The sequence below is a fragment of the Ostrinia nubilalis genome, chromosome 27 (genome assembly GCF_963855985.1).
Source record: "Ostrinia nubilalis chromosome 27, ilOstNubi1.1, whole genome shotgun sequence".
Classification (NCBI taxonomy): Eukaryota; Metazoa; Arthropoda; class Insecta; order Lepidoptera; family Crambidae; genus Ostrinia; species Ostrinia nubilalis.
This window is the reverse complement of record NC_087114.1, coordinates 3,247,740-3,273,604: the sequence shown is the minus strand read 5'-3', so window position 1 is coordinate 3,273,604 and position 25,865 is coordinate 3,247,740. Positions and strand designations below refer to the sequence as shown.

General features: G+C 43.2%; 1 protein-coding gene across 1 annotated transcript in view; it reads right to left on the bottom strand.

The window, feature by feature from the left end:
- Positions 1 to 5,504: 5,504 nt before the first annotated feature.
- LOC135084793 (uncharacterized) overlaps positions 5,505 to 25,865 on the bottom strand; it is a 154,637-nt gene continuing 134,276 nt past the window's right edge. Inside the window, exons 9-26 of the mRNA XM_063979531.1 lie at positions 24,932 to 25,041; positions 24,317 to 24,405; positions 23,528 to 23,708; positions 22,458 to 22,978; positions 18,674 to 19,154; positions 16,911 to 17,069; positions 16,482 to 16,608; positions 16,032 to 16,156; positions 15,206 to 15,364; positions 13,552 to 13,683; positions 12,974 to 13,079; positions 12,030 to 12,341; positions 11,577 to 11,753; positions 8,966 to 9,651; positions 8,481 to 8,663; positions 8,300 to 8,389; positions 6,757 to 6,930; positions 5,505 to 5,639 (exon numbers count right to left, since the gene is read on the bottom strand). Coding sequence (XP_063835601.1) covers positions 5,505 to 5,639; positions 6,757 to 6,930; positions 8,300 to 8,389; positions 8,481 to 8,663; positions 8,966 to 9,651; positions 11,577 to 11,753; positions 12,030 to 12,341; positions 12,974 to 13,079; positions 13,552 to 13,683; positions 15,206 to 15,364; positions 16,032 to 16,156; positions 16,482 to 16,608; positions 16,911 to 17,069; positions 18,674 to 19,154; positions 22,458 to 22,978; positions 23,528 to 23,708; positions 24,317 to 24,405; positions 24,932 to 25,041 — 3,947 coding nt within the window. The remainder of the gene's footprint in view (positions 5,640 to 6,756; positions 6,931 to 8,299; positions 8,390 to 8,480; positions 8,664 to 8,965; positions 9,652 to 11,576; positions 11,754 to 12,029; positions 12,342 to 12,973; positions 13,080 to 13,551; positions 13,684 to 15,205; positions 15,365 to 16,031; positions 16,157 to 16,481; positions 16,609 to 16,910; positions 17,070 to 18,673; positions 19,155 to 22,457; positions 22,979 to 23,527; positions 23,709 to 24,316; positions 24,406 to 24,931; positions 25,042 to 25,865) is intronic.

Here is a 25,865-nt window from a genome sequence, read left to right as displayed (position 1 = left end):
TAAAATGTGATATTGAATATTAGTGCCATGGTTTATGGTTTTTTTATTTGTGGTTGTAGTAAAAAAACACGTTCTAAAAGGAGTAAATTTTATAAATTGATACTTTTTGATTTGAAAACATGGTTTTGGTCTTCCAATTTTTATCAATACTAATATTATAGAGCTGAAGAGTTTTTTCGCTTGAACGCGCTAATCTCAGGAACTACTGGTCCGATTTGAAAAAATATTTGTGTTAATTAAATTTAAATATAGCCCATTTATTAAGGAAGGCTTAAAGCTATATAACATCACCCTACAGCCAATAGGGGCGGAGCAGTAAAGAAAAATGTTGCAAAAATGGGAAATATAATTTTCACGCGTACGAAGTCGCGGGCACAGCGAGTTTTGTTATAATGAAAGTGAAAATAGACTTGTTGACACCACCAATCAATTGACGTACTTTTTAAAACTGTCAAAATAAGACTTCCATAGATTTTGTATGGCAATACAAGCAAGTGACGTCACTATTTTGTCAACTCACAAAATACTTTTTACAATTACACAATGCAACCAAAAATCTTAATTTACAGGTAATTTAAATTCAATTAAGTTTTTAAGACCAGAATGAAGCGTCTTTTTAAAAGATGTGATTTCGAATTACTGGGTAATGAATGGTGTTAGGACAAGTTTAAAGTTTAAAACTGTGTAAGAAGAAGCAAACTGGAAGCAAACATTTTATTTTAACGACATGAAAGAATATATTGACAACTTACAAGTATTCGGCCAATGGTACAAATTTCCAGGCCAGGAAGGATTAAAAAAAAAAACAGTCTATTTTGTGAGTTGGTGTGTATGTCGTAGTATCATAATAGTGATTGTGTAAGAACTATACTTGAATGTCTATCGCCTACTACATTTTATAAAAATTGTTTGGAACGCACTATAATTTAGTATTTTCAGGGCGTCGGAATATGTTACTTGTAAACATAATTTATATGAATTTTGCAATATGATGAACGGATATTAAAAAAGTTGTTTAAAACTTGGCTCGTGTTTTTTACACTTTTCACTTATTTTTTTGTTAATTTAAAATTATTGTAACAGATGTACAATTTTCGATACAGAAGTAAAAAAAAAAATATTGAAAAAAACATATTTGTAAGGCGAAAGAGAGCTGTTATTCCGGCCCCAATAGAATTCGTTTTAAAAGCTAAATACTACAATAAAACATAGCTTACAGTAATTCCTTGTAACTTCATTTTCTTTAAATTAAAACATTAATATAAGCCGCGAATAAGATGGCGGATATACTAAAATAAATCCGAGCGTGATTAAATCGTCCATTTTATATTTTTTGGCGCGGTGTTACCGGAAGTCCGCCATTTTGTTACCTGTTGTAATACAAAATGGCGGACGGAGAAAGGAAATAAATATGATATGATAAAAAATTAAAAGTAAAATCGTATGGTTTTCAAGTTCTTTAATATCACAATTTGCATTAAAGAAAATAATTCCTTTCTATTTTAATACATACATTGATGTAAAATAAACCTAAACAGATGCTGAACGTCTGATTTTGAATTACTTATACTCCGCAGTTAAAAATTTTACATGAAATAAATATCAATCGAAACAAAACTCAAAACGAATGTTAGTAAGGTAGTTTTTTGGTTAGACAACATAATTATTTAGAAAATACAATGTTTTGATGACATTCTACTAATCCTGAATAGACCTAAACAAAATAATAAATAAGTTGAATCAAGTAATAAAACGTTAAAACTTTGTATGGAAGTATCAAGCAAAATGCTATAAAATTACAATTTTTGAAATGATGAATTTATGTTAGTTTTGCATTGGTGTAAACTATAGATCAGAATTCCTTATCCTTGGCATGAATATTTGATTACTCTATCAACTATTTTTCTGTTAGTTTCTAAGATACAAAACGAACTGAGAATTTCCTCCTTTTTGAAGTCGGTAAAAAAGTAGGAGCGAGCGACCACCTAAACAACATTCATGTGGTACTTTGTTTTGATATTAATACACTTTTAAACATTTGTTTTGTTAACTATAAGTTTGCAAGAGTTCATAAGTATAAATGAGATTTTTTAAGAAGCCTGCGACTACAAAAGTTCTAATAAGGGTTCCTTGTGAGGACTACGGAACCCTAAAAAGGTTGAAAATAGGTTGTAAAAGGTAAATCAATGTCAATTGTGCAAAATTTTAACAGAATAAAAAACTAAAAATAACAAAATTAGCTAAAAAGGTGAAACAAAACAAAAGAATTTAAACAAACCATAGATTAACTGCTAGATATGAACCAAAAATCATACATATTATTTGTTATACGCAATTCAAAATCACACACAGCTTCATTCGACTATAACACCGCGCCGTTCACACTTCACTGTCACTGATCGTGTCTATAATTGTCTATGCGGCCCGTCAGGCCACGCCACTTCACTGTCAGGCCTACAATAGTGTAGGCCTAGATGCTTTTATCTCGATTTTGGGTAATATCTTACACTTGTTTTCTTCAGGCCTGTGAAATCTAGTGCGGCCTTGATTGTTCTGTTAGGCCTCATAAAACACATTTAGGCTACGAATACGTTATTAATTGGCTATTGAATTGGATATTAAGTTGTTAAATGACTATCACTGCCTCAATCGTTTTATCAGGCTTATCAGAACACCAAAGCGTTTTAGGCCTAAGTACATCAGGCCTACCTGAACATTTTTGCTAATCCACAGGCCTGGCCTATGGGGCCTGACAGGCCCACCGTACGTCAGGCCTACAGGGGCCTGTATTAGGCCTATTGATGCCGTTTCTATAGTCCAAGAGCACATTATCGGGCCATTAGGCCACCGCCGGGCCATCGCACTGAGAACTCCAAACGAGTGCTGCCGTCGCCGCTGATATAGTTTGCGTGTCGATAAACTGTCGATGGTTGAGACAATATGAATAAGAAGCTACTATCGATAGTATTGCCACGTGCCAATACTATCTATAGCGCCTGTGAGCATTACTATTTATAGTTATACAACATTATAGGATAAGTATTTTGATAATGCATATTTTTCTCGGCAATTTAAAAGTATATAAGATTTTGTGTTACCGATACCAGCCATTTATCGGTAGTAGAATTATTAGCCAATAATGATTTCCGCGATTTCGTCTATGCATCAACATCAACCATCGACAACGGCGCTATCGACACACGAAAGCCAGTAAAGATATACATAACGAAGGATCGACGCATTTTTTGAAGATTTTTAATTTTTTACACAACACGAATCTCATCGATATCGGCAATCGACTCTCGCACATCACTAGCAGGCCGGCACGGGCGCGGGCGGGCGGCGGTGTCACGTGACCTCCATAGGCAACGTGTCGGCGGCGCGGCGCCGGACGGAGCCGTTGGGCGCCGGTTCGTCGCCGCCGGTCGCTGGCGGCGCCGATAGGGCCGGCGCTGCCGGGACTGCAGAGGCTTCTGCTAGCTCGCTGGAAGGAAACATTTTTAGTTAAGTCACTTAGATTTATGCCCGTTTTCACCATCAATCCCTAATTTTTAAGTGACCCCTATGGTAACAAATAACAGAAATTTTGTTTACATAGGGGACACTTAAAAATTAGGGATTGATGGTGAAAACGGGCATTAGACTATCTTCTTTGGCCAGCGTGGGAAGTGTAGGCCAAATTGTAATAGTTTTAGGCTTAGATTCATTTGCATGATTTTTACAACAACTGCTTGGCAATATTCCATGTTGTGTACATGCTTTGGGATAATGTCTGGTTTTGATTTTTTATTCATATTGTCATTGTATTGTTTAGGACATTGTCCTGTTTTGTATACGTAATAAATAAATAAAATTCTGCATTTGCATCTGGTGAATTAAAGAGGGTCGTGCTCCTGTAGCGGAGACTAGATACCCTGATGCCCGTTAAGAGCGGCTCCGTCTAAAAACACTACTTGTCGCTTCGGCGCCATCTAGACTAGTTGTCGCTTCGGCGCCATCTAGACTAGTTGTCGCTTTGGCGCCGTCTAAGAACACTAGTTGTTGCTTTGGCTCCGTCTAGACACTAGTCACTTTGGCGCCGTCTAGAGACACTAGTTATCGCTTTGGCATCATCTAGACACTGGTTGTCGTTTTGGCGCCGTCTAGCAACACTAGTTATCCCTTTGGCGCCGTCTAAAAACGCTGGTTGTCGCTTCGACGCCGTCTCGACTTTAGTTGTCGTTTTAGCGCCGTCTAAAGACACGTGTGCCACACGCGGTGTGTTTATATGAATGCACGCACCTGGTGACGTAGCGGGAAAGCGGTTCACGGCAGCGGGCAGCCGTAAAGGATCAAATTTACTCGCTGACCTGACGAAACTTCCTGTAGTGGAGACTATATGACCTAATATGGTATAATACTCACGGTTTGGGCTTGGCGGGCGGCTGCAGGCGGGCCTGGCGCGCGCGCAGCTGCGCCGCGGTGAAGGCGATGGCCTGCACGTTGGCGGCCAGCGCTTGCCCGCCGGGGCCCGAGATGGCTATCTTTTGCCAGTATTTGACACCAACGTTGGTTCCAATGCCTCTCTTCAAATATGTCAAGGAACTAGTTTGTGCCAACATTGGTGTCAATGCGATTTTCTAAATGTTATACGCGTTGCGAGTGACGTGTGGCCGTCTTAAATATACGATCTAGCCATCTAAAGAAACAAGTCGTTGCTCTGGCAACATCTAGAGACACTAGTTGTCGCTTCAGCGTCACCTAGAGACACTAGTCGCTTTAGCACCGTTTCGAGTCACTATTTGTCCCTTTGGCACTGTCTATAGACACTGGTTGTCCCTTTGGCACCGTCTAAAGAAACTAGTTATCCCTTTGGCGCCGTCTAGAGACACTAGTTGTCGCTTTGGCGCCGTCTTTAACACTAGTTGCCCTTTCGGCGCCGTCTAGAGACACAACATGTCGCTTTGGCGTCGCCTAGACACTAATTGTCGTTTTGGCGCCGTCTAGCAACTCTAGTTGTCGTTTTGGCACCATCAAGACACTAGTCACTTTGGTGCCGTCTAGAGACACTAGTTGCCCTTTCGGCGCCGTCTAGCAACACTGGTTGTCCCTTTGGCACCGTCTACAGACATTAGTTATCCCTTTGGCGCCGTCTAGACACTAGTCACTTTGGCGCTGTCTAGAGACACTGCTTGTGGCTTCGGCGCCGTCTAGCAACACTGGCTGTCGCTTTGGCACCGTCTAGACACTAGTCACTTTGGTGCCGTCTAGAGACACTAGTTGTCGCTTTGGCACCATCTAGACACTAGTCACTTTGGTGCCATCTAGAGACACTGGTTGTCCCTTCGGCGCCATCTAGCAACTCTAGTTGTTGCTTCAGCGCCGTCTAAAGCAACTAATTGTCGCTTTGTATTGTAACAGCAGCGGCTCAAAGTGGCTCGGCTGTCTAGTATACGATATAATCAAACCCAAGCCGGCGCGCTGACCTGTTCATATACATTATAAAGACTTTATTATTATTATACTCACGGTTTGGGCTTGGCGGGCGGCTGCAGGCGGGCCTGGCGCGCGCGCAGCTGCGCCGCGGTGAAGGCGATGGCCTGCACGTTGGCGGCCAGCGCCTGCCCGCCGGGGCCCGAGATGGCTATCTTTTGGCCGCCCTGGGAAGGTAAACAAATATGAGTATTCAAGCATCATCATAACGCATTTCAACATTAAACAAGTGATATTAGTTTGAGATTTGGAGTGGTCATTATCATCATGACAACGGATTGATAGCTCGTCACCTTGGAGCCTAATTCACTCAATCAGTGCCTGCTGAGGTATGGAAGCGGCACGGGAGGGTGTTTTTGTAACGTCATACGTCAGCGAGACTTCATAATATGTCAATGTCACCCCTCCCGTGCCGCTCTCATACCTCAGGCACTGACCGAGTTCACTCTACGAAGTAGATTCTTCCACATGACTAGATACGATCTCCTACATACAGGGTGTCCCAGAATTGGTGAATCAAACTGCTAGGGGAGGTAGCTCTAATAATGTACTATCCCTAAAAAATATGAAAAAAAAAAAAAAAAAGCGCATAAGGGCACAAAAAATTTTTTTTTGAAAAAGTGAAAATAAATCAGCTTTGCCTAAGTATCTGGCTATAATTGCTGCATTTCGAGTTTATTTGTACTTTTTTCTTACTAATGTTAATTGTACATGATCGCTTCGTTTATCTGTAAACAAACTTTTGAAAATAAGACTAGATTTCGAGTTTAGAGCACTTTATTTAAAAAAAAAATTCCGAACTCAAATTATTTTTTTTTCATATTTTTTAAGGATAGTACATTAGTAGAGCTATCTCCCCTAGCAGTTTGATTCACCCATTCTGGGACACCCTGTATAATTTGTGGTCATGTTGTTGAGAAAATGAGAAATGAAACACTTCTCTTTCATGTCATCTTAACACTTGTTTTAGCATACCTTAAGTCTTGTTTGTAGACATTAAACAAGTTAAACGTTAACATTTGCATCCAAATGTTAAGAACCTCATTATTGTCCCGAAGCAGTAGTTGGGTTAACGTAAAAATATCTATGATATGACTTTTTCCTAGACATACACATAACTATTTAGTTATGTGTGCCTGAAAATGACCTGTACTATAGTCCCTAACAAGGATGTTCAGTCGTTACAGTCACTCTGTATATTAGATCGTGTAAAAGTGGTCTTGTAAAGCCAACTTACTTAAAATAACTTAGAAACTATATTTTTTACAAATCTAAACACCTTACCTTTCCCAACTGCACGCCCTTGGTCTGCTGCAGCAAGCTAGCCACCACCGCGCTGGGTATAGAAGCCGTTTTGGACGGCGTCGGAATGGCGGCGATCGACGACGACGGCTCCGCGGAACTCCGGGCGATCGGCGTTGCCACTTGCAGCGTGGTCGTGCGGTTCTTGAGTTGGATCTGGGAGATTGGAAATTAATGTTGATCTATACTAATATTATACAAATTTAAATTCAAATTGAGATCCCTATTATTTAATAAAAGTTACTACAGTGTTGACGATTACATGAGTGACCTAACCCTGTTGTATGTGCTGATATGTTATTGCAAATGAATGAATAAATAAATAAATAAATAAATATAAATGCGAAAGTAACTCTGTCTGTCTCGCTTTCACGCCTAAACAACTCAATCGATTTTGATGAAATCTATATATATAAAAGAAAGTCGTGTTAGTTACACCACTTATAACTCAAGAACGGCTGAACCGATTTAGGTGAAAATTGTCAGGGAGGTAGTTTAGAACCAGGAGAAGGACATAGGATACTTTTTATCCCGTTCGAAATTAAAAAAAAAGTCTGCTTATTTATTGCCATTAAGGCGGAACAAAGTTCGCCGGGTCAGCTAGTAAATAATAACTTTATTGACATAAAAACAAGTACAGTATAAAAATTGCGAAACCCCTGACTCCTGTGCTAGGTGTATGTACCTGTGTTACAGGAGCCAGTGCCCACACTTAAATCGGTGAACGGTACAAAATAAAGTTATTTATCACAAATGGTAATATTAAAAAAAAAATTGAAGTCAAAAATAACAATAATATTATAAGCATGTATGTGAGTGGTGTGCGTGTGCGTGTGTGTGTGTGTGTGTGTGTAAGTGTTGTGCATGTACTTTTTATTTTGGAACTTGCAGTGAAATTGATGTTGATGTAGAATAAAAGCAAATATTATACACACTGGGGCTTATTACAAAAAGTTAAATGCACGTTGAACACTTATAAGTTGTTATTTATTATGGAAATGTCATTTTAAAGCAAAATAATTAAGGCCCTCAATTTTTAAAAAGCATTTTTTTATTGTCCTAAAACGTTCGTTGTAATTCAAAACAGTTTAACTAATCGGAGCTCAAACTTGACGCTGAACAATGTTGTTGTGTCAACTGTAATGTAACTGTGACCGTCAAGACACAAGCTGACTCGCTGTGGTCCTTTCAAAGCGGCTCCGTCCAGCTGCCGCTTGGCGGTAGGCGCGTAATGAGGCTTACACAGAGTGTCTTTCAACAATGGCGCCTTCAAGCGACACTAGTTGTGTTTTTGCCACGGGCATGTGCTAATGTATGTGGAGTGTGGACTCACCTGGTGCCTTAAAGGCTGCGCTCTGACAGCAGGCAACGCGGCTCTCAGTAACGGCCGTCCATCGAGGCTCAAACTAACTCGCTGCGGTCATTTCAACGCGGCTCCGTCTAGAGACACCAGCTGTCGCTTAGTTGCGAGCGCGTGATACACCTAATATGCGTGAGAGAGAGAAAGAGAGTATGTATAACTCACCTGGTGCCTTAAAGGCTGCGCTCTGACAGCAGGCAGCGCGGCTCGCAGCAGCGGCCGTCCATCGAGGCTCAAACTAACTCGCTGCGGTCCCTTCAAAGCGGCTCCGTCCAACGACACCAGTTGTCGTTTCGCCGTAGGCGCGTGAAACACTGTGTGTATCTATGCTAGTGTGTAGACTCACTTGGTGCCTTAAAGGCTGCGCTCTGACAGCAGGCAGCGCGGCTCGCAGCAGCGGCCGTCCATCGAGGCTCAAACTAACTCGCTGCGGGCCCTTCAGCGCGGCTCCGTCCAGCGACACCAGTTGTCGTTTCGCCGTAGGCGCGTAATGAGACGTACACAGGGTGTCTCTTAACAGCGGCGCCGTCTAGCGACATTATTCGTGTTTTTTCCACTGGCATGTGCTAGTATGTGGAGTGTGGACTCACCTGGTGCCTTAGAGGCTGCGCTCTGACAGCAGGCAGCGCGGCTCTCAGTAACGGCCGTCCATCGAGGCTCAAACTAACTCGCTGCGGTCCCTTCAAAGCGGCTCCGTCTAGCGACACCAGCTATCACTTTGCGGTCAGCGCGTAATGAGGCTTACACGTGTCTTTTAACAATGGCGCCTTCAAGCGACACTATTCGTGTTTTTGCCACTGGCATGTGCTAGTATGTGAAGTGTCGACTCACCTGGTGCCTCAAAGGCTGCGCTCTGACAGCCGGCAGCGCGGCTCTCAGTAACGGGCGTCCGTCGAGGCTCAAACTAACTTGCTGCGGTCCCTTCAAAGCGGCTCCGTCCAGCGACACCAGTTGTCGTTTCGCCGTAGGCGCGTGACATGCTGTCATGGGGGTGTATGTGTATGCTAGTGTGTGTGGACTCACCTGGTGCCTTAAAGGCTGCGCTCTCACAGCCGGCAGCGCGGCTCTCAGTAACGGGCGTCCATCGAGGCTCAGGCTAACTCGCTGCGGTCCCTTCAAAGCGGCTCCGTCCAGCGACACCAGCTGTCGTTTCGCCGTAGGCGCTGGCGGCGCGTCGGCGCGCGCACATTTGGCCAACTGACGTCTAATACATGCGAGTGTGTTTGTGTGTGGACTCACCTGGTGCCTTAGAGGCTGCGCTCTGACAGCAGGCAGCGCTGCTCGCAGCAGCGGCCGTCCATCGAGGCTCAAACTAACTCGCTGCGGTCCCTTCAAAGCGGCTCCGTCTAACGACACCAGCTGTCGTTTCGCCGTAGGCGCTGGCGGCGCGTCGGCGCGCGCACACTTGGCGGGCTGCGGTTGTCGCACCACGTTGACGAGGTGCGGGCCCTTGCCGAGCTGACCGCTCTTGATCTCGAAGAATTGAGCTACGGAACCGGGGGCCGCTTTTAGGAGAGCTGGTGGGAGAGATTGGATAAATTAATCATGTGTACTAAAATAAACACTTTTTAGGTTTGTGGGTGGACAATTGGACATGTACTATAAAATGTTTTTTTTTTTTCAGATACTTTAACGTATTGGCTTCTGTCTGTGCTACAAGGGGCTTAGTATGAGTTTACATCAAACGTATTCGATATCAACTGCGTAAAAAATGGTTTCTTTAAGACACTTTTACTTCCTAATCCATTAGAAACTTACCCGTCCGTATAAAACTACTACTACTTTATCGAGCAGCGACAGGGAAACGACCGCTGGCAACTACGCTATGCTCTTATTTCTACGCTAACAAATACCTAATTAGTGGTCTAGGACCCTTGATTTTGGTGGTCTCAGAGGCCTAGCATGTCAATAAGGTCTCTTTTAGACACTTTTCATTTCTCATATAGAAACTCACCAGTATTAGTAGTTTTAGCTTCCCCAAGCGGCGACAGCAAGACCACAGCTGGTAACTGCGCTATGCTCTTATTCTGCGCTAACAACTATCTATAAACCAGTGGTCTCAGAGGCCTAGAATTGCGTTAAGGTCTCTAGTACACCGTTAAAGCCTATTTTAGACATGTTTAATCCCTAATCCATTAGAAACTGACCTGTATTAGTAGTTTTAGCTTCCCCAAGCGGCGACAGCGATACCACAGCTGGTAACTGCGCTATGCTCCTATTCTGGGCCAGTAACTGCGTCCTTTGCGTCTGAGTGAGCGGGTGAGCGTGGAGCACTTTCAATTTGTTCGGCGCCACGTGGTGTATGGTGTGGGCCACCACTAGGGGGTGGTTTCAGTCTTTACATTTAATAAACTCACCAGCATTAGTAGTCTTGGCTTCCACAAGTGGCAACAGCGATCTCTTATTTCTACGCTAACAAATACCTAACCAGTGGACTCGGGACCGTTAGTTTTTGTGGTCTCAGAGGCCTAGCATGACGTTAAGGTCTCTTTTTGACACTTTTATTCCTAACCCAATAGAAACGTGTCTAGGGACCTTTGGTTTTGGTGGTCTCAGAGGCCAAGAATTGCTTTTAGATCTCGTTAGGTCCTAAAGTATATTTACTCACCAGTATTAGTAGTTTTAGCTTCCCCAAGCGGCGACAGCGAAACCACAGCTGGTAACTGCGCTATGCTCCTATTCTGGGCCAGTAACTGCGTCCTTTGCGTTTGAGTGAGCGGGTGAGCGTGGAGCACTTTCAATTTGTTCGGCGCCACGTGGTGTATGGTGTGGGATTGCGTCACCACTAGGGGTTGGTTTCAGTCTTCACATTTAATAAACTCACCCGTATGATAATTTTAGCTTCACTAAGTGACGACACCGAGCTCCTATTTCTACGCTAACAAATATCTAACCAGTGGTCTTGGAACCTTAGGTTTTCGTGGTCTGAGGTCTAGCATGACTTTAAGGTCACTTTTAGACACTTTTAATTCCTAATCCAATAGAAACGTGTCTAGGGACCTTTGGTTTTGGTGGTCTCAGAGGCCAAAAATTGCTTTTAGATCTCTTTAAGGTCCTGATAAAGTATACTTACTCTAGAAACTGACCTGTATTAGTAGTTTTAGCTTCCCCAAGTGGCGACAGCGAGACCACCACGGGCAACTGCTCTATACTCCTACTCTAAGCTCTAACTAGTGTCTAGGGACCTTTGATTTTGGTGGTCTCAGAGGCCTAGCATGACGTTAAGGTCTCTTTTAGACACTTTTAATTCCTAATCCAATAGAAACCTGTCTAGGGACCTTTGGTTTTGGTGGCCTCAGAGGCCTAGCATGACGTAAGGTCTTCTTTAGACACTTAATTCCTAATCTATTAGAAACGTGTCTTGGGACGATTGATTTTGGGGGTCTCACAGGCCAATAATTGTTTCTAGATCTCTTTAAGGTCCTAAAGTATATTTACTTACCAGTATTAGTAGTTTTAGCTTCCCCAAGCGGCGACAGCGAGACCACAGCTGGTAACTGCGCTATGCTCCTATTCTGGGCCAGTAACTGCGTCCTTTGCGTCTGAGTGAGCGGGTGAGCGTGGAGCACTTTCAATTTGTTCGGCGCCACGTGGTGTATGGTGTGGGATTGCGTCACCACTAGGGGGTGTGGTCTTCACATTTAATAAACTCACCCGTATGATAGTTTTAGCTTCACTAAGTGACGACACCGAGCTCCTATTTCTACGCTAACAAATATCTAACCGGTGGTCTAGGAATCTTTGATTTTGGTGGTTTCAGAGGCCTAGCACGACGATAAGGTCTCTATGAGCTCTAATCAGTGTCTAGGGACCTTTGGTTTTAGTGGTCTCAGAGGCCTAGAATTGTCTCTAAGGTCTCTTTTATAGTTTGAGTCGTAATCCATTAGAAACTCACCTGTATTAGTAGTTTTAGCTTCCCCAAGCGGCGACAGCGAGACCACAGCTGGTAACTGCGCTATGCTCCTATTCTGGGCCAGTAACTGCGTCCTTTGCGTCTGAGTGAGCGGATGAGCGTGAAGCACTTTCAATTTGTTCGGCGCCACGTGATGTATGGTGTGGGATTGGGCCACCACCAGTGGGGTAGAGTGGGGTGGCTGGTGGATTTGGAGGGGTTTGTGGGCGAGGGAGGCGGGGGCTAAGTGGACTAGTGGGGCGGATACGCGGCGAGGGGACGATGTGCTGGCGCCTACTGATACTCCTGCTACCGCTGGAACAAATGACACAATATTGAGAATTGAAGTCAGTATCAGTAATTGCACAAGGATAATAATGAATTTGAGCGCTGATATTCAGTCAGCGTCAAATAATTCGTGACACCCAAAGTGGACAAAAATTTGAGAGCACATTTTTGACAGTTGCGACATTTTTGACTACTTTGGGTGTCTATTTGACGCTGGCTGTACTAGCAATAGAAAGTTGCAGGCAGAAGATACTTGATCTATCTATAAAATATAAACAAAAATAGTCTAGCTAGATATTCATACACATTTCATACACGTCTTCTCATGTTTAAAAACTCCTCGGCGTAGGACCGGTCTTTGTGGAAATCTTTTGTCCAGTATGGACGTCATTTGGCTGAAACGAAAGACAAACGAACGCGGGTGAAGAAGCGGGATAAAACTAAAGTACGGCCAACTAGCAGTGATACAAAAGGTCGATACGACTGTCGAGTTGACAATATAATAATATACTGTCTCTTCCCATCTTGTGTATTTGTCGTAATGTCTCGTTCTCCCGCCAAAATATGTCAGTCAGACGGGTTCACCCATGACATTGGGTTTGTTTACATTTGGTATCGCTTCTCGTTGGCCGTACTTTAGTAATAAACAAGACACTCACTGGTTTCTCTCGCCTGTTGCACGGGCACCGCGACCACGGGTGGGAAGGGTCCGTTCTGCACCAACACTCCCGCTTGACTCGACAGCAGATGGTTTTGCAGCCGCACCTAGAAGGAATAATTACATATTATGTACATTTCATTACCTATTAATTTCTCTATACTATAAAAACACTGTAAAAATATATCAGTATATTGAAGATAATCCACAATAATTCCGATAGATAAGCAACTGGGGAGTAAATATAACACACGAATCAATCACAGAGCTCTATTCATCGCTGTGCGTTCGATTTGCTGCTTCACTTAATCAAGCATCGTTTGAATATGGGCGTAACACAACTACTCAGCGTTTGCCATACAGCTACTTAACTGAGTATCAGATGTGCGACGTGGACATTACGTTATCAAGGTTGCACAGTAACTGTGCGTTACCGGCTGATACTGTGCATTACTTTACAGAGTGAACAGTTGCTGTGCTTTACCTTGAGACTCTCTACGCCGAGTCTCTTGTCATTATTGTGCATTACCTTATATGCTGCACAGTTACTGTGCATGACCCAGCGTTACTGTGCGTTACCTTAAGGCTCTCCGACACTGCGACGGCCAGTAGTTGCGGCGGCTGCGATTCTTGCGCCGAGTCGCTAGCCCGTCTGTGCGCCGCGGATGTTATTATGTGTTTCTTCAATGGAGAATGCGCCGTTTGTACCGTCTAAAAACAGAAGAATAGAACAGGTTAAAAACTTTAATCTTTGAAACAGATGGACTGGAGCTACATTTTATGTGTGACAGTGTAGAGATCCAGCCAATCTGAACTTAAAAAATAATTTTAAAACAAAACCGAGAAAGATTTTCAACATAAATCGTCATTTTTATGCGTTCAATTCAACGGGACTATTCCCACCTCTCGTTACCACCGCTGCAACTCCTGTGTAGCTAGGATCTACAGCTTGACCGCCAACAACCCAACCAGTGAAGGTCAAGTTTGTCCCGAGGAAAGATAACTGTCATTGGACCCGCAACGAAATTGATCAGAAGAACATAGGAGGAGCGATTAAAGTTATTAGGTTAAGTTTAATATAATATGACATGTTGCATCGTAAGTAAATTCCACGGTCAACATTAACCGTGCAATGTTATGCGATGCGTCGCTCTCGCACACTATTATTACCACAAGTCGATGGTATCACTTGCAATAGATCAAAGTGTGCATACATGTGTAGAAATTGTACAGTCTCTTCAGAACATACATAGAGTATTTTTAGAATAAGGTCACCCCAACAGTGGAAGTCTTTCTTTTCTTAAAATAGAATATCGTATAAGAAATGTGTATTACACAAATCACTAAAATTTCGGCTTACCCCTCGTGCTAAGCTAAAAAATAAAAATATGCTCGTGTTACGATTGGGTCACCACAATAGTCCAGCGGGTGACGCTTGCAATAAGTGCTATATTGCGACAAAAGTGTGTAGTGTGTACTCGCTAACACAAACCTGCAACTGCACGCCCCTAGGCAACTGCACTGCATCCTTATCGCTCTCGCATATTGCTGTCGCGACTGTGCGACGGGCGGCCGTAGTAAGTGTGTGAGCGCGACAGAGCGATAAGGATGGGTAGCTCGGGGTCATTCGTCGAAATTCCACGTGCTCGGCGACCGTACTCTAATACCTGCAACTGCACGCCTCTAGGCAACTGCACTTCCTATAGTCTCGTCGCGTTTCTCCCGCGCCGGCTGATCGGTGGGGGCGGGGAAAGCTTGCAATAAGGCGCTGTTTTGCAAAAAAAGTGTATTGTGTAGCGTGTACTCTCTATAACATACCTGCAACTGAACGCCCCTGGGCAGATGCACCTCCTATAGTCTCGTCACGTTTCTCCGCCGTTTCGGCGGGGGAGAAACCATTTAGCAACCATCTGTAAGTGACATAGCCATCTAACACATACCTGCAACTGGACGCCCCTAGGCAACTGCACTTCCTATAGTCTCGTCACGTTTCTCCCGCGCCGGCTGATCGGTGGGGGCGGAGAAAGCTTGCAATAAGGCGCTATTTTGCAACAAAAAAAGTGTGTGTGTAGCGTGTACCCTCTATAACGTACCTGCAACTGGACGCCCCTAGGCAGCTGCACCTCCTCTATAGTCTCGCGTAGCAGGGGCATCGGGAAAAGCTTGCAATATCTGTTATTTTGGAACAAGTGTGTTGTGTAGCGGTGTAGACTGTACTGTAGTGTGTACATACCTGCAACTGCACGCCCCTAGGCAGCTGCACCTCCTCGATAGTCTCTGTACGGCTGGGCGGTTCCACGACGGGCTTGGCGGGGGGCGGCGCGGGCGCGGGCGCGGGCGTGGCGGGCGGCGAGCTTGCTATAGGTGCTATATTGCAACTAAAGTGTGTTCTCTCTAATACATACTTGCAACTGGACGCCTCTAGGCAACTGCACCTCCTCCATACAAGCTTGTAAACACAACTCCGTCCAATGACCCCAAACTACCCATCCTTATCGCTCTCGCATATTGCTGTTGTTGTTGCATTGACTGTGCGACGGGCGGCCGCAGTGAGTGTGCGAGCGCTACAGCAATATAATTACGCGCAAGCGATAAGGATGGGTAGCTTGGGGTCATTGGACGAAATCTACATAATTACGCGCGAGCGATAAGGATGGGTAGCTTGGGGTCAATGGACGAAATGCTATATAATTATGCGCGAGCGATAAGGATGGGTAGCTTGGGGTCATTGGACGAAATTCTATATTATTACGCGCGAGCGATAAGGATGGGTAGCTTGGGGTCATTGGACGAAATTCTACGTGCTCGGCGACCGGACTTTAATAAGATGCTATTTTATAGTAAACACTAGGCAGCTGCACCTCCTTGAATCTCATTGCGTATCTCGCGCGCCGGCTTGAAAAATCACCTATTGGAACAACAGTTTGTAGTGTGTACCTGCAATTGAACGCCCCTAGGCAGCTGCACCTCCTCTTTAGTCTCGGGCGGCAGGGGCGGCGGGACAAGCTTCTAATAGACGCTATTCTGTAGTAACAACTGCGATTTCGGTGCAAACATACCTGCAACTGGACTCCCCTAGGCAGCTGCACCTCCTCGATAGTCTCTGTACGGCTGGGCGGCTCGAGCGCGGGCTTGGCGGGGGGCGGCGCGGGCGCGGGCGCGGGCGTGGCGGGCGGCGAGCTTGCTATAGGTGCTATATTGCAACTAAACTATGTTCTCTCTAATACATACCTGCAACTGAACGCCTCTAGGCAACTGCATCTCCTCCATACAAGCTAGTAAAGGCCGGTAGCCGAGCATGTGGGATTTCGTCCAATGACCCCAAGCTACCCATCCTTATCGCTCGCGTGTAATTATATTGCGACTGTGCGACGGGCGGCCGCAGTGAGTGTGCGAGCGCGACAGCAATATAATTACGCGCGAGCGATAAGGATGGGTAGCTCGGGGTCATTGAACGAAATTCTACGTGCTCGGCGACCGTACTTTAATACATACCTGCAACTGAATACCTATAGTCTCGTCGCGTTTCTCCCGCGCCGGTTCGGCGGGGGAGAAACCATTTAGCAACCATCTGTAAGTGACATAGCCATCTAGTACATACCTGCAACTGGACGCCCCTAGGCTGCTGCATCTCCTCTATAGCAGAGTAAATACAAATGAGTAGGTCATCTTCATAGAAACGCCCGAGCGCGGTTTGTATGTGAGCGCGCCAATACGTATTTACTCTGTCTATAGTCTCGCGCGGCAGACGCAATAGGGGCAAGCTTGCAATACATTCTGTTTTGGAACAAGTGTGTGTATAACGTACCTGCAACTGCACGCCCCTAGGCAGCTGCACCTCCTCGATGGTCTCACGCGGCAGGGGCGTCGGATCAAGCTTGCAATAATCTGTTATTATGGAACAAGTGTGTGTGTAGCGTGTACTCTCTATAACGTACCTGCAACTGCACGCCCCTAGGCAGCTGCACCTCCTCGATAGTCTCTGTACGGCTGGGCGGTTCCACGGCGGGCTTGGCGGGGGGCGGCGCGGGCGCGGGCGTGGCGGGCGGCGAGCGCTGCGCCTCCACGTACATTGTCTCCTTAGCCAGCGGCGACACCTGAGTAATATACGTCGTTATTATTGTTCAGACGAACATTGATCTCTGATCAGCAACAAATTTGGCCTACATCATAGTGCAATCGTTGCACATTACACGGGCGTACACTATTATAGATTTAAGTAATGTACTTGTATGTGTGTGTAAATAGCGTTAGTATAAATATTGTAAGATTGTTAATAAACTCTCTTTGACCGTTTGGACTTGGACTACATCATTTCAACCACGTATCGTTCCACCTGGTAACTATATTCCTCTCACTGTGGCCAAGACACCCTTAGCCATCAGATCCTGATCAGTCTTGTGAGTCTGCTTGACTGGCAGTGAGAAAACCCACTCCTCACCTTATTCCTCACCACATTCCGTCTGTTACCTTAGGTCTCACGGTGCAGACATCCCTCACTTATTTATATATTTATTTATCTTACATTTATGCTGTAGGTTAGGGAACTAGGGAATTAGGATACCTAGAGACATAGTTCTATCCTATAGTATAATTGTTCATGTGTAGCTAGCCGGTGCCTTTACAAGAGACCACACTTCCACGCACTTAAATACATTATTTTCACACTATACATTAACATTAGTCGGCAGCTGCACAATTATGATATTTATTTTAGTATCTACTGCAGGGGCATTATCCACATTAATTAACCTCTTACCTACGGGAGGCACCTATAGTTGCCAAGTCAAAAGTCACTTCTCAATACGGGTGGCATCTATTGTTATTTTGGCAAAGCCAATACTAAATCACGGTTTACGACAAAAAAACAATAAAATGTAATTATGAAACTACATTAGTTGCAGAATATAATATTCCAAATTTCAATACCGTAAGTCTCATACTTTTTAAAATATCTTGATGTAAAGTGGAGCAAACAATTTTATGGGTTAAAATATCCCGTATTGAGAGGCGACTTTGGGTTTCCAAGGGCCCGTAGGTAAAGGGTTAACAGATTGTGTTTATTAATTTTATTGTGACCAGGAATCAAATTTTCTATATTTACTACACCAATCAATGACGATCGGATTCGGCGGCGAAGTGTTGACGAATACTTGAAAAAAAAAACCATTTTCCACAATGCTGATGTTAAAAACCAGTTATCGAAGTTTCAAACCAGTAATACAAAACATATTTTTAAACTAGAAATATCGAGTTAAAGTATGAAAAAAAATAGTTAATGTGCGCCGCGGACATTATTATACGTTATCTACAGGCAGCACAGTTACTGTGCGTGCTGTGCTTTACCTTAGGGCTCTCCGAGACAATGAGGGCCAGTAGTTACGGAGGCTATGAGTCTTGTCAAGACTGTGCGTCACGTCACACACCTTACAAACTGCACAGTTACTGTGCACAACCGGGCGGTACTGAGCGTTACCTTCTGTGTGCTCTACGACACAGCGACGGCCAGTAGTTGCGGTGGATAATAAATAATAATAACTCTATCCATAGTAGAAATACAAAAAAAAGAGGCTGACAAAAGTGACTGGAGTTTCTTCTGCCACTTCTTCTTAGCACCAGCCCATGTTGTCCCGAAGTGGTGGTATATTTGGGACGTGTAAGCGCCCTAGAAAATGTTATTTGAAATAATAATAATAATTACCTGTACAGCGGTGGATCCGAACGCGTCCGCCTTCCGCTTCCTTGAGCCAGAGCCGGCACGCCCATCCGCGCCCTGGCCTTGTAATAAAAAAGGATCTCTCTCATCGTTCACCAACTCCAACAACTCATCGGGCAGTTTCTTATCGTCCTTAGTCAAATCCACATCGGCCAACGCTTTAAGATCCGTCTCGGACAGAATGCTTTCCACTTGAGCTTCGGTCAATCCGGTGAAGTTTTCACCGAGCAAATCCTCTCCGCTGATATCGAGATTGCTACCGCTGTGGTCTTTTTCTTCGGGGTTGATATCTCCGTATAGGTCGGTGAGGGTGAACTCGGTGGTTGTGAAGGGTTGTAAGTTGTCGGAGGGGTGAGAGCGGAGTTCGACCGCTAGGGGCGTGTCCAACGCTATGGGAAGGACGTCGTCGGAGACTGGGGTGGGGGAGGGTGGTGAGGGAGGCGGCGTTTTAGGTCGGAAGTGTAACCTGGGGGAGGAAAAGTTTTATGTAAGTTTAGTGTTGAAAACGCACATTTAAAAAACAGTACAGTTGTGTTGCTGTAAAAACTTGTGCTAGACAGTGATATTTAAAAGGACCACCTCCAAAAAACTGTCTTCATATGAACCAAACTCCCAAAAAACGTCTCATCGGCATCAATATTGATTAAGATACCACCATTAAGCCCACCACTACTGCAACTTCAGTATATTTAGTCTACAGCTTGGCCTTTAAACAAACTCAACTAGTGAAGGCAGAGTAGGCAGTAAAATTCATTATAATATACAAGGAACTTTTAAAAAAAATATTGATTCTTCATAGACATAGTCAATTAATCATCATCATTTCAGTCACATAACATCCACTATTAACAAAGGCCTCCCCAATAAATTTTTATATCGGATTATTGTAAACGGCCTGCGTCCAGTGGCTTCCTTCTACCTTCATAAAGTCATCTGTCCACCTTACACACCAAAAGTTCAGTTTTACTGGGCTAAATTCCGTACTTAGCCTTTGAATTTCGTAATAATTGTGCAATATGTTTAAAAACGACAAGAAAAATTATGACAACTGCATTGGAACAGTTACGCCGATATTCACAAACATTACCAGGCCTGTTCATCTCCGCGAGTTTACATCGAAAGCCCGCCTACAGGATACTATTCGACAAGGCCTCACATACGAGCGAACATTGACTCACGCACGCGTATTCTTGTGTATGATGGAAGAAAATAAAGAAAATGGTGTACTAAATACTGTGCAGTATTTAACTGCCTAAATAATAATAAAAACACAGAATGTACTTTTTTAAGTTGCCTCAAGACACTGAGAGGTAAATAAGTAATTAATATTATTCATGATAATTCATGCTAAATCATGTATTTCCTCCGCCATTTTCCGCAGTTTGGCACCTCACGTCACATCATTTTACCGAAGTCAGCCCTATAGCTTCGGCGCAGTGCCGATAACTGACGTTTGTCAACAAAATGGTGCTTGACTCTTGAGACAGGCTAAATTATACCATATTGTTAATGACATTGAGCATACATTTTTTTAAATATCTTCGCGAAGTAAAACTTCTGTACGTAGTACTTATTATTATTCTGTGACAATACTATGAGGTCTCACAGTGCGCGTGGACGCACAGGGTGACACACGAACCAATCACAGAGCTCTATTCAACGCTGTGCGTTCGATTTGCTGCTTCACTTAAGCAAGCATCGTTTGTGAATACGAGCGTCAGTGTGTGGTTATAGAAACGCGCGACAGCCCAAGTAGCATTTTACTCCATTTAAGAGTTCACATTTAGTTCCAATGTGTACTTAAAGCATTAGTACAGTTCACTCGTGATGTATAAGCTGTATTATTGCAATTAATTACACCTATACCTGTCTAAGGGACTTATAGGAGTGTAGACTAGTGTAGAGTTATACTTTTATACGATTGTTGGTGTTATAATACTCTAACAACTATCCTTTAGTCAGCCGTCTGACTAAGAGCATTATAGGAGGGTAGAGATACGGCAATCGCTGTTTAACGGCCTACTTGTACGATGTTATAGAGCTAGCATTTTAATAGAACACACGTGGTCATTTATAAAGCCAAAGGCTGTTATGTTTACTTGTTTTAGACTGTTATACAGCTAGTAGCTGTAGTAGGACTTGTTTGTGATAATTAAATAACCTTTTTGCACTATCTGTACAAAAGTGTTTCAATGGTTCGCATGTGCACTGTAGGCTGTTAAAAGGACTATAATGTGTTGTCCATTAACATCAATAGCAGTTTATTTGTCCACAAGTACTACTCTTATTTGCTTTAAGCTGAACATGAATGTGAATGTGATATTCTATTACACTTTTCCCCAAGCCTGTTTTTAGTTGTTCATGGTGGTTCTGTACATGATGCAGAGGAAAATATTATGCCTGAACCTGAAAGTTCCCTTCAAAATATACAGATATCAGAGTGTGATGATTGCAGTTCTAGTGATAGTGAATACAATTTTGATTTGGACAATTATTTATTTAACCTTTCGCAAAAAAATAAGAACATGGGCTATTGAAAATCGTATTCCTCATTCCGCTTTGAATAAATTGTCAGGCATAATAAACGAATTTAAACCGGGAACACTACCGTCTGATGCTTTAGGTATTCATACTTGACTATTAGTAGCTGGGCTAGGCGATTTAACGGACATTAATAATTTTTATTGCGGATCTCTAAAATTTCAGTATTTGAAAGAATTAAAGATACACAATTGACCTGAACTAGGTACATCTTAAAGCTGTACATAAGGTCACATTAGAATAAATTTATAGACATTAGCGCTGTAGTGGTACAAATGTGGAACTTCATATAGATAACAGCATTCTAACAGAACACATGTGAACCTAATATACGCTCACCGCATTAAATCGGAGTTATAACAGTTCACATAGCCGTATTTCATTTCCACCATTTTGTTCTACATAACCTAAAATATTTACCAAATAAATCTCCAAAATTAATGCAGATTTATCACAAAATTCGCAGATAGAGCGATTGAGTTTTGGTTTCATGTTATAATTAATTACCGTAATATAATTATAATGCCAATACAATATCAAAAACTGAAAATTGTAGATTTCCTCTCAGCCAGTTTTAAATATTTTAAAATGAATATCGCGTTTTTACAGAGGCGCGTAAATATTTTAGCTGTAAATATGTATACATTTCACGATAAAGTTGCATTCCCAATGGCATTAACATTATTAAGTATTTAAAACCCGTGTTATTATTTGCATAAATGATTATCCGCCCGAGTTGTTTCCCTCTTGGCACTCACGTACAAATACCAAACTAATATTAAAATGTGGAAATAATTTAGGACACACGTGAACTTTATGTAGCATTGGAGTACTTTTGTCGGACTTTATAACTTTGAAAGCTGTGCATTTAGCCACTTGTTACTCTTTATTACACTCACGTACGTTGTATGGTTCACACTGCGTCCCATATAGTGCCGTAAGTCAGCCTTAAGTCCGATGTTACTACTTAAACTGCTATTATAATGCTATTATACTGCTAATGTACAGCCATAGTGAACTTAAGGCTGTCCAATTTGTGCCCAAACTGGTTCTATAAAAGCATTATAGCAAGCTATACAGCTCGTATACAGCTGACATACACAGCTTGTGGAGTACATGTGAACGACTAGTGAACTCTTAAATGGAGTAAAATGTTACTTGGGAGATACCGTGATCAAAAAGTCTACTTTAAAAGAGCTTTTAAATTAAATTAGGATAACAAACTCACCATTTCTTATTGACCTCGGTGATGAACTTTTCAAACTCTCTCTCAACAGGCTGTAGACTCTCATCGGAATCATAACTCGAATCGCTACAACCGCTCCACGACCGCTTCCTTCTAGCCCTATCAAGGCTGTCCTTAACATTGCACTCTATAGTCCGGGCCGCGTCACTGCCTCCTACACCTTTATACGTCACACTGTCCCTAACACTGACTCTATTATCGCACGCATCACTTATTTTGTTTTCACTCGCGTCCGTATCACTGATCTTGTTTTCACTCGCGTCCGTATCACTGATTTTGTTTTCACTAGCTTCGTACTCGTTTGTTTTGAACTCGGTTACGTCTGGGTCGAACTCGATCTTGAGTTCGAGTTCTGGTTTGGGTTCTGACTTGGGCTCGGTCCAAAGGTGCGGGTGTTTGGCCAGGTGTTGTCTGAAAGCGTGCCTCCAGGGATGCTTGCCGCCGGAATGGTAGTCGCGGGTCATCTCTTTGGGCGTCCGATGCGCTTTCGTCTCGAGCTCCACCTGTGGGCAAATTGTATGGTTTAATGAATATTGTTGACGAAATTTTATAAACTAAACAGATACATGATTGCGTACTTGCGTAGCTGTTAGAGTGAAACTTGCAAACAAAGTGACAATGACAGTTTTGGATGAAAGTGTAAGTAGCTGTAAGTCAAAGATGAAAAGTTAAGGTCAAAGTCGAAATCAAGGATCAAAGTGAAATGACAGAAATCAAATGAAGTAATCAAAGACTTTGATTACTTTCAAATCAAAACGCTTTTTTGCCTAGCCTATTTGCAGAAAGTAAATTACTTTTACGACGGATATTATGACTTTCAAAGTCATTAGTCAAAGTTAACTGCAAAAGTTGAAGTCAATATTTAAAAGTCAAACTCAGAAGAAGTCAACGTCAGAAGTCAGTCAGAAGACAAAGTCTAAGTCAAAAGTCAAAGTCAAAAGTCAAAGTAAAAAGTCAAAGTCAAAAATCAAAGTCAAAGTCAAAAGTCAAAGTCAAAGTCAAAGTCAAAAGTCAAAAGTCAAAGTCAAAAATTTAAATTCTATTCTACATACCTCCTCGTCCCGCTCCCGGCGGTACTCCGTGGACCCTTGGAACTGGAATGGCAGCCGCGGCCAGAGGTCGTCGAGCGGCGTCCGCACTCTGTCCAATAACACGCGACCACCGCGCCCGACGCGCCGCCGCGCGAAACCGATGCAGTGTGGATACGGGTAGTTGAGGGATGTGAGGTTGAACCTGCGATACGACAGTAAATTTTAATTAATATGACTTGACATAAACAATTAAGGCAGGATTCACATTGACCGGCGCGAGTCGGCGCGTAGCGCAGCGTCCGTTCGGCCAAAAATGCGGTGGAATGCGCGAGCCGACCGGCTTCCGACGCATGTCAAATGTCGTGAAATGTCAGGTAATCAGTTGTAAGCAATTACGACTCTAAGAACTGTTAATAAAATGCTATTTTCTCGCGCGCGCCGGTCAATGAAATGGGTATCGTCCCAGTACATCATGTTACATTAGTCTGGCCGGGTTCGAATCTCGCCGCGCGCTGCTCGAATAGCATGATGAACCCACTCGTAACAACAAGCATATTTATCTTGGTACGAGAGGGTAAAATAAAAAGTAAAAAAATTCAAAGTACAAACGTAACAGGTATTCCTCAAAGTTAAAAAGATGGGTATTTGTTGGATGCACTTTGATGTAAAAAGGTAACATCAGGTGCGTAAGAGCTTTTTAAAAGCCTAATTGCAAAATACATAAATGACTTTTATAACTTTTTTATATTACTTTTAAAGAACGAATGATTCAATGAATGAATGAATGAATGAATGAATGAATGAACTTACCTATACCGTTCGTCGAGTTCGTGGTCGTATAGAACGTCGTGAGACGGTCTATCCGGATCGAGAGGGTCCCCGCACAACGTCGACGTCGGCTGTAACAAAAACGATGCGGTTTTATAAACTAGATTTGACATGTAATATTTACTTATCTTCATTAATTCGTGTAATAGACTAAATTTAGTCAAGCAGCTCACTATCTTTACTGCCTATTGCATTTAATGCTATGTTTATGTCATGGTCGTCATCATCATATCAGCCACAGGACGTCCACTGCTGAACATAGGCCTGGACCTAAATTGATCGGTTGGTAGCGCTAGCGGAATGCATCCAGCGCCTTCCTGCAACCTTTGTGAGGTCATCTGTCCACCTTGTAGGTAGACGTCGCACGCTGCGTCTTCCGCCAGTACATGGCCTCTACTCCAGAACCTTGCTTCCCCATCGGCCATCTGTTCTGCATATTACCTCTATGTGCTCTGCCTATTGCCACTTCAGCTTCACAGATTATGTCCATCAATCACCAATTTCTACACTCTGTTTTGTTGTCGCATTATGTTATATCGCTATTAGTTTGCACTCTGCGAGAACCGAACCTGTGACCTATTTATCTTTGAAACTCACCATCTCGTAGTAACAGCCGGGTTTCCGCCTGAACGCAAAAGGACCGTCGTCCACTGGCGGCACCTCCGGCCTCGTGCTTTCCTCTTCTGATGACGAGCACATCGCTCCTTCTGGAATGGTCGTTGGAGATGCATGTTAGAGATGGTTTATGGTTGTTGTTATGGTAAATTCATGGTTATAGACCCAATACATTGAAATGTCCCACCCGTGACATTGACAGGGGGCGCCACCGTCAATACCGGTCCTGGTTCCTATTTTTGCCATGTTGGAAACTATACAGGGTGGAAACGATAAGTGATCTCACTAGTTTATTTATAAACTATACAAGATATCCAAAAATTAGTTACTGCTCCTGAAAGTACTTCATGAGCTCTATCTAACGGTATCAATAATAGGTTACAAAACAAACTGGATGTATCTGAAAATTCAATGTTTCCAGTTTCCATACATTTAGTATAACCACAATCATGTCACTCATATCTTGACCAATGTTTTTCAATAAGAATACAATATACGAGTTTATTTGATGAGTTCATTATTTAATTATTTTTTAACACTTCTAAAATGTGTGGCTGGCATACAGTTAGCTGGCATATAGCATTACTAGCAGGCCTGGCTCACTCCGCGCGGTACATCCGATAATTACCTACAGCGAAGCGCCCCGCCGGCGGGTATTATATCAGTCGAGTGTCACGCGCGCGCCCGTCAGGACGCTGGCGTGCGTTGTAGTACCTAATTCTATGATCGAAGTATTATTTAAAAATGAACATAAAGAGAAAGAAATATTGTGCGGCGTTCGGGTGTTTAAATTCGAAAAGAAATCTACCGGATTTATCTTTTTTTTCGCTTCCCAAAGATGCTGAAAGGTATGTTGGCCATGTAGGTAATCAATAATTCTTAGGATAGTATAGGAACCTAACCTACCATGACTACT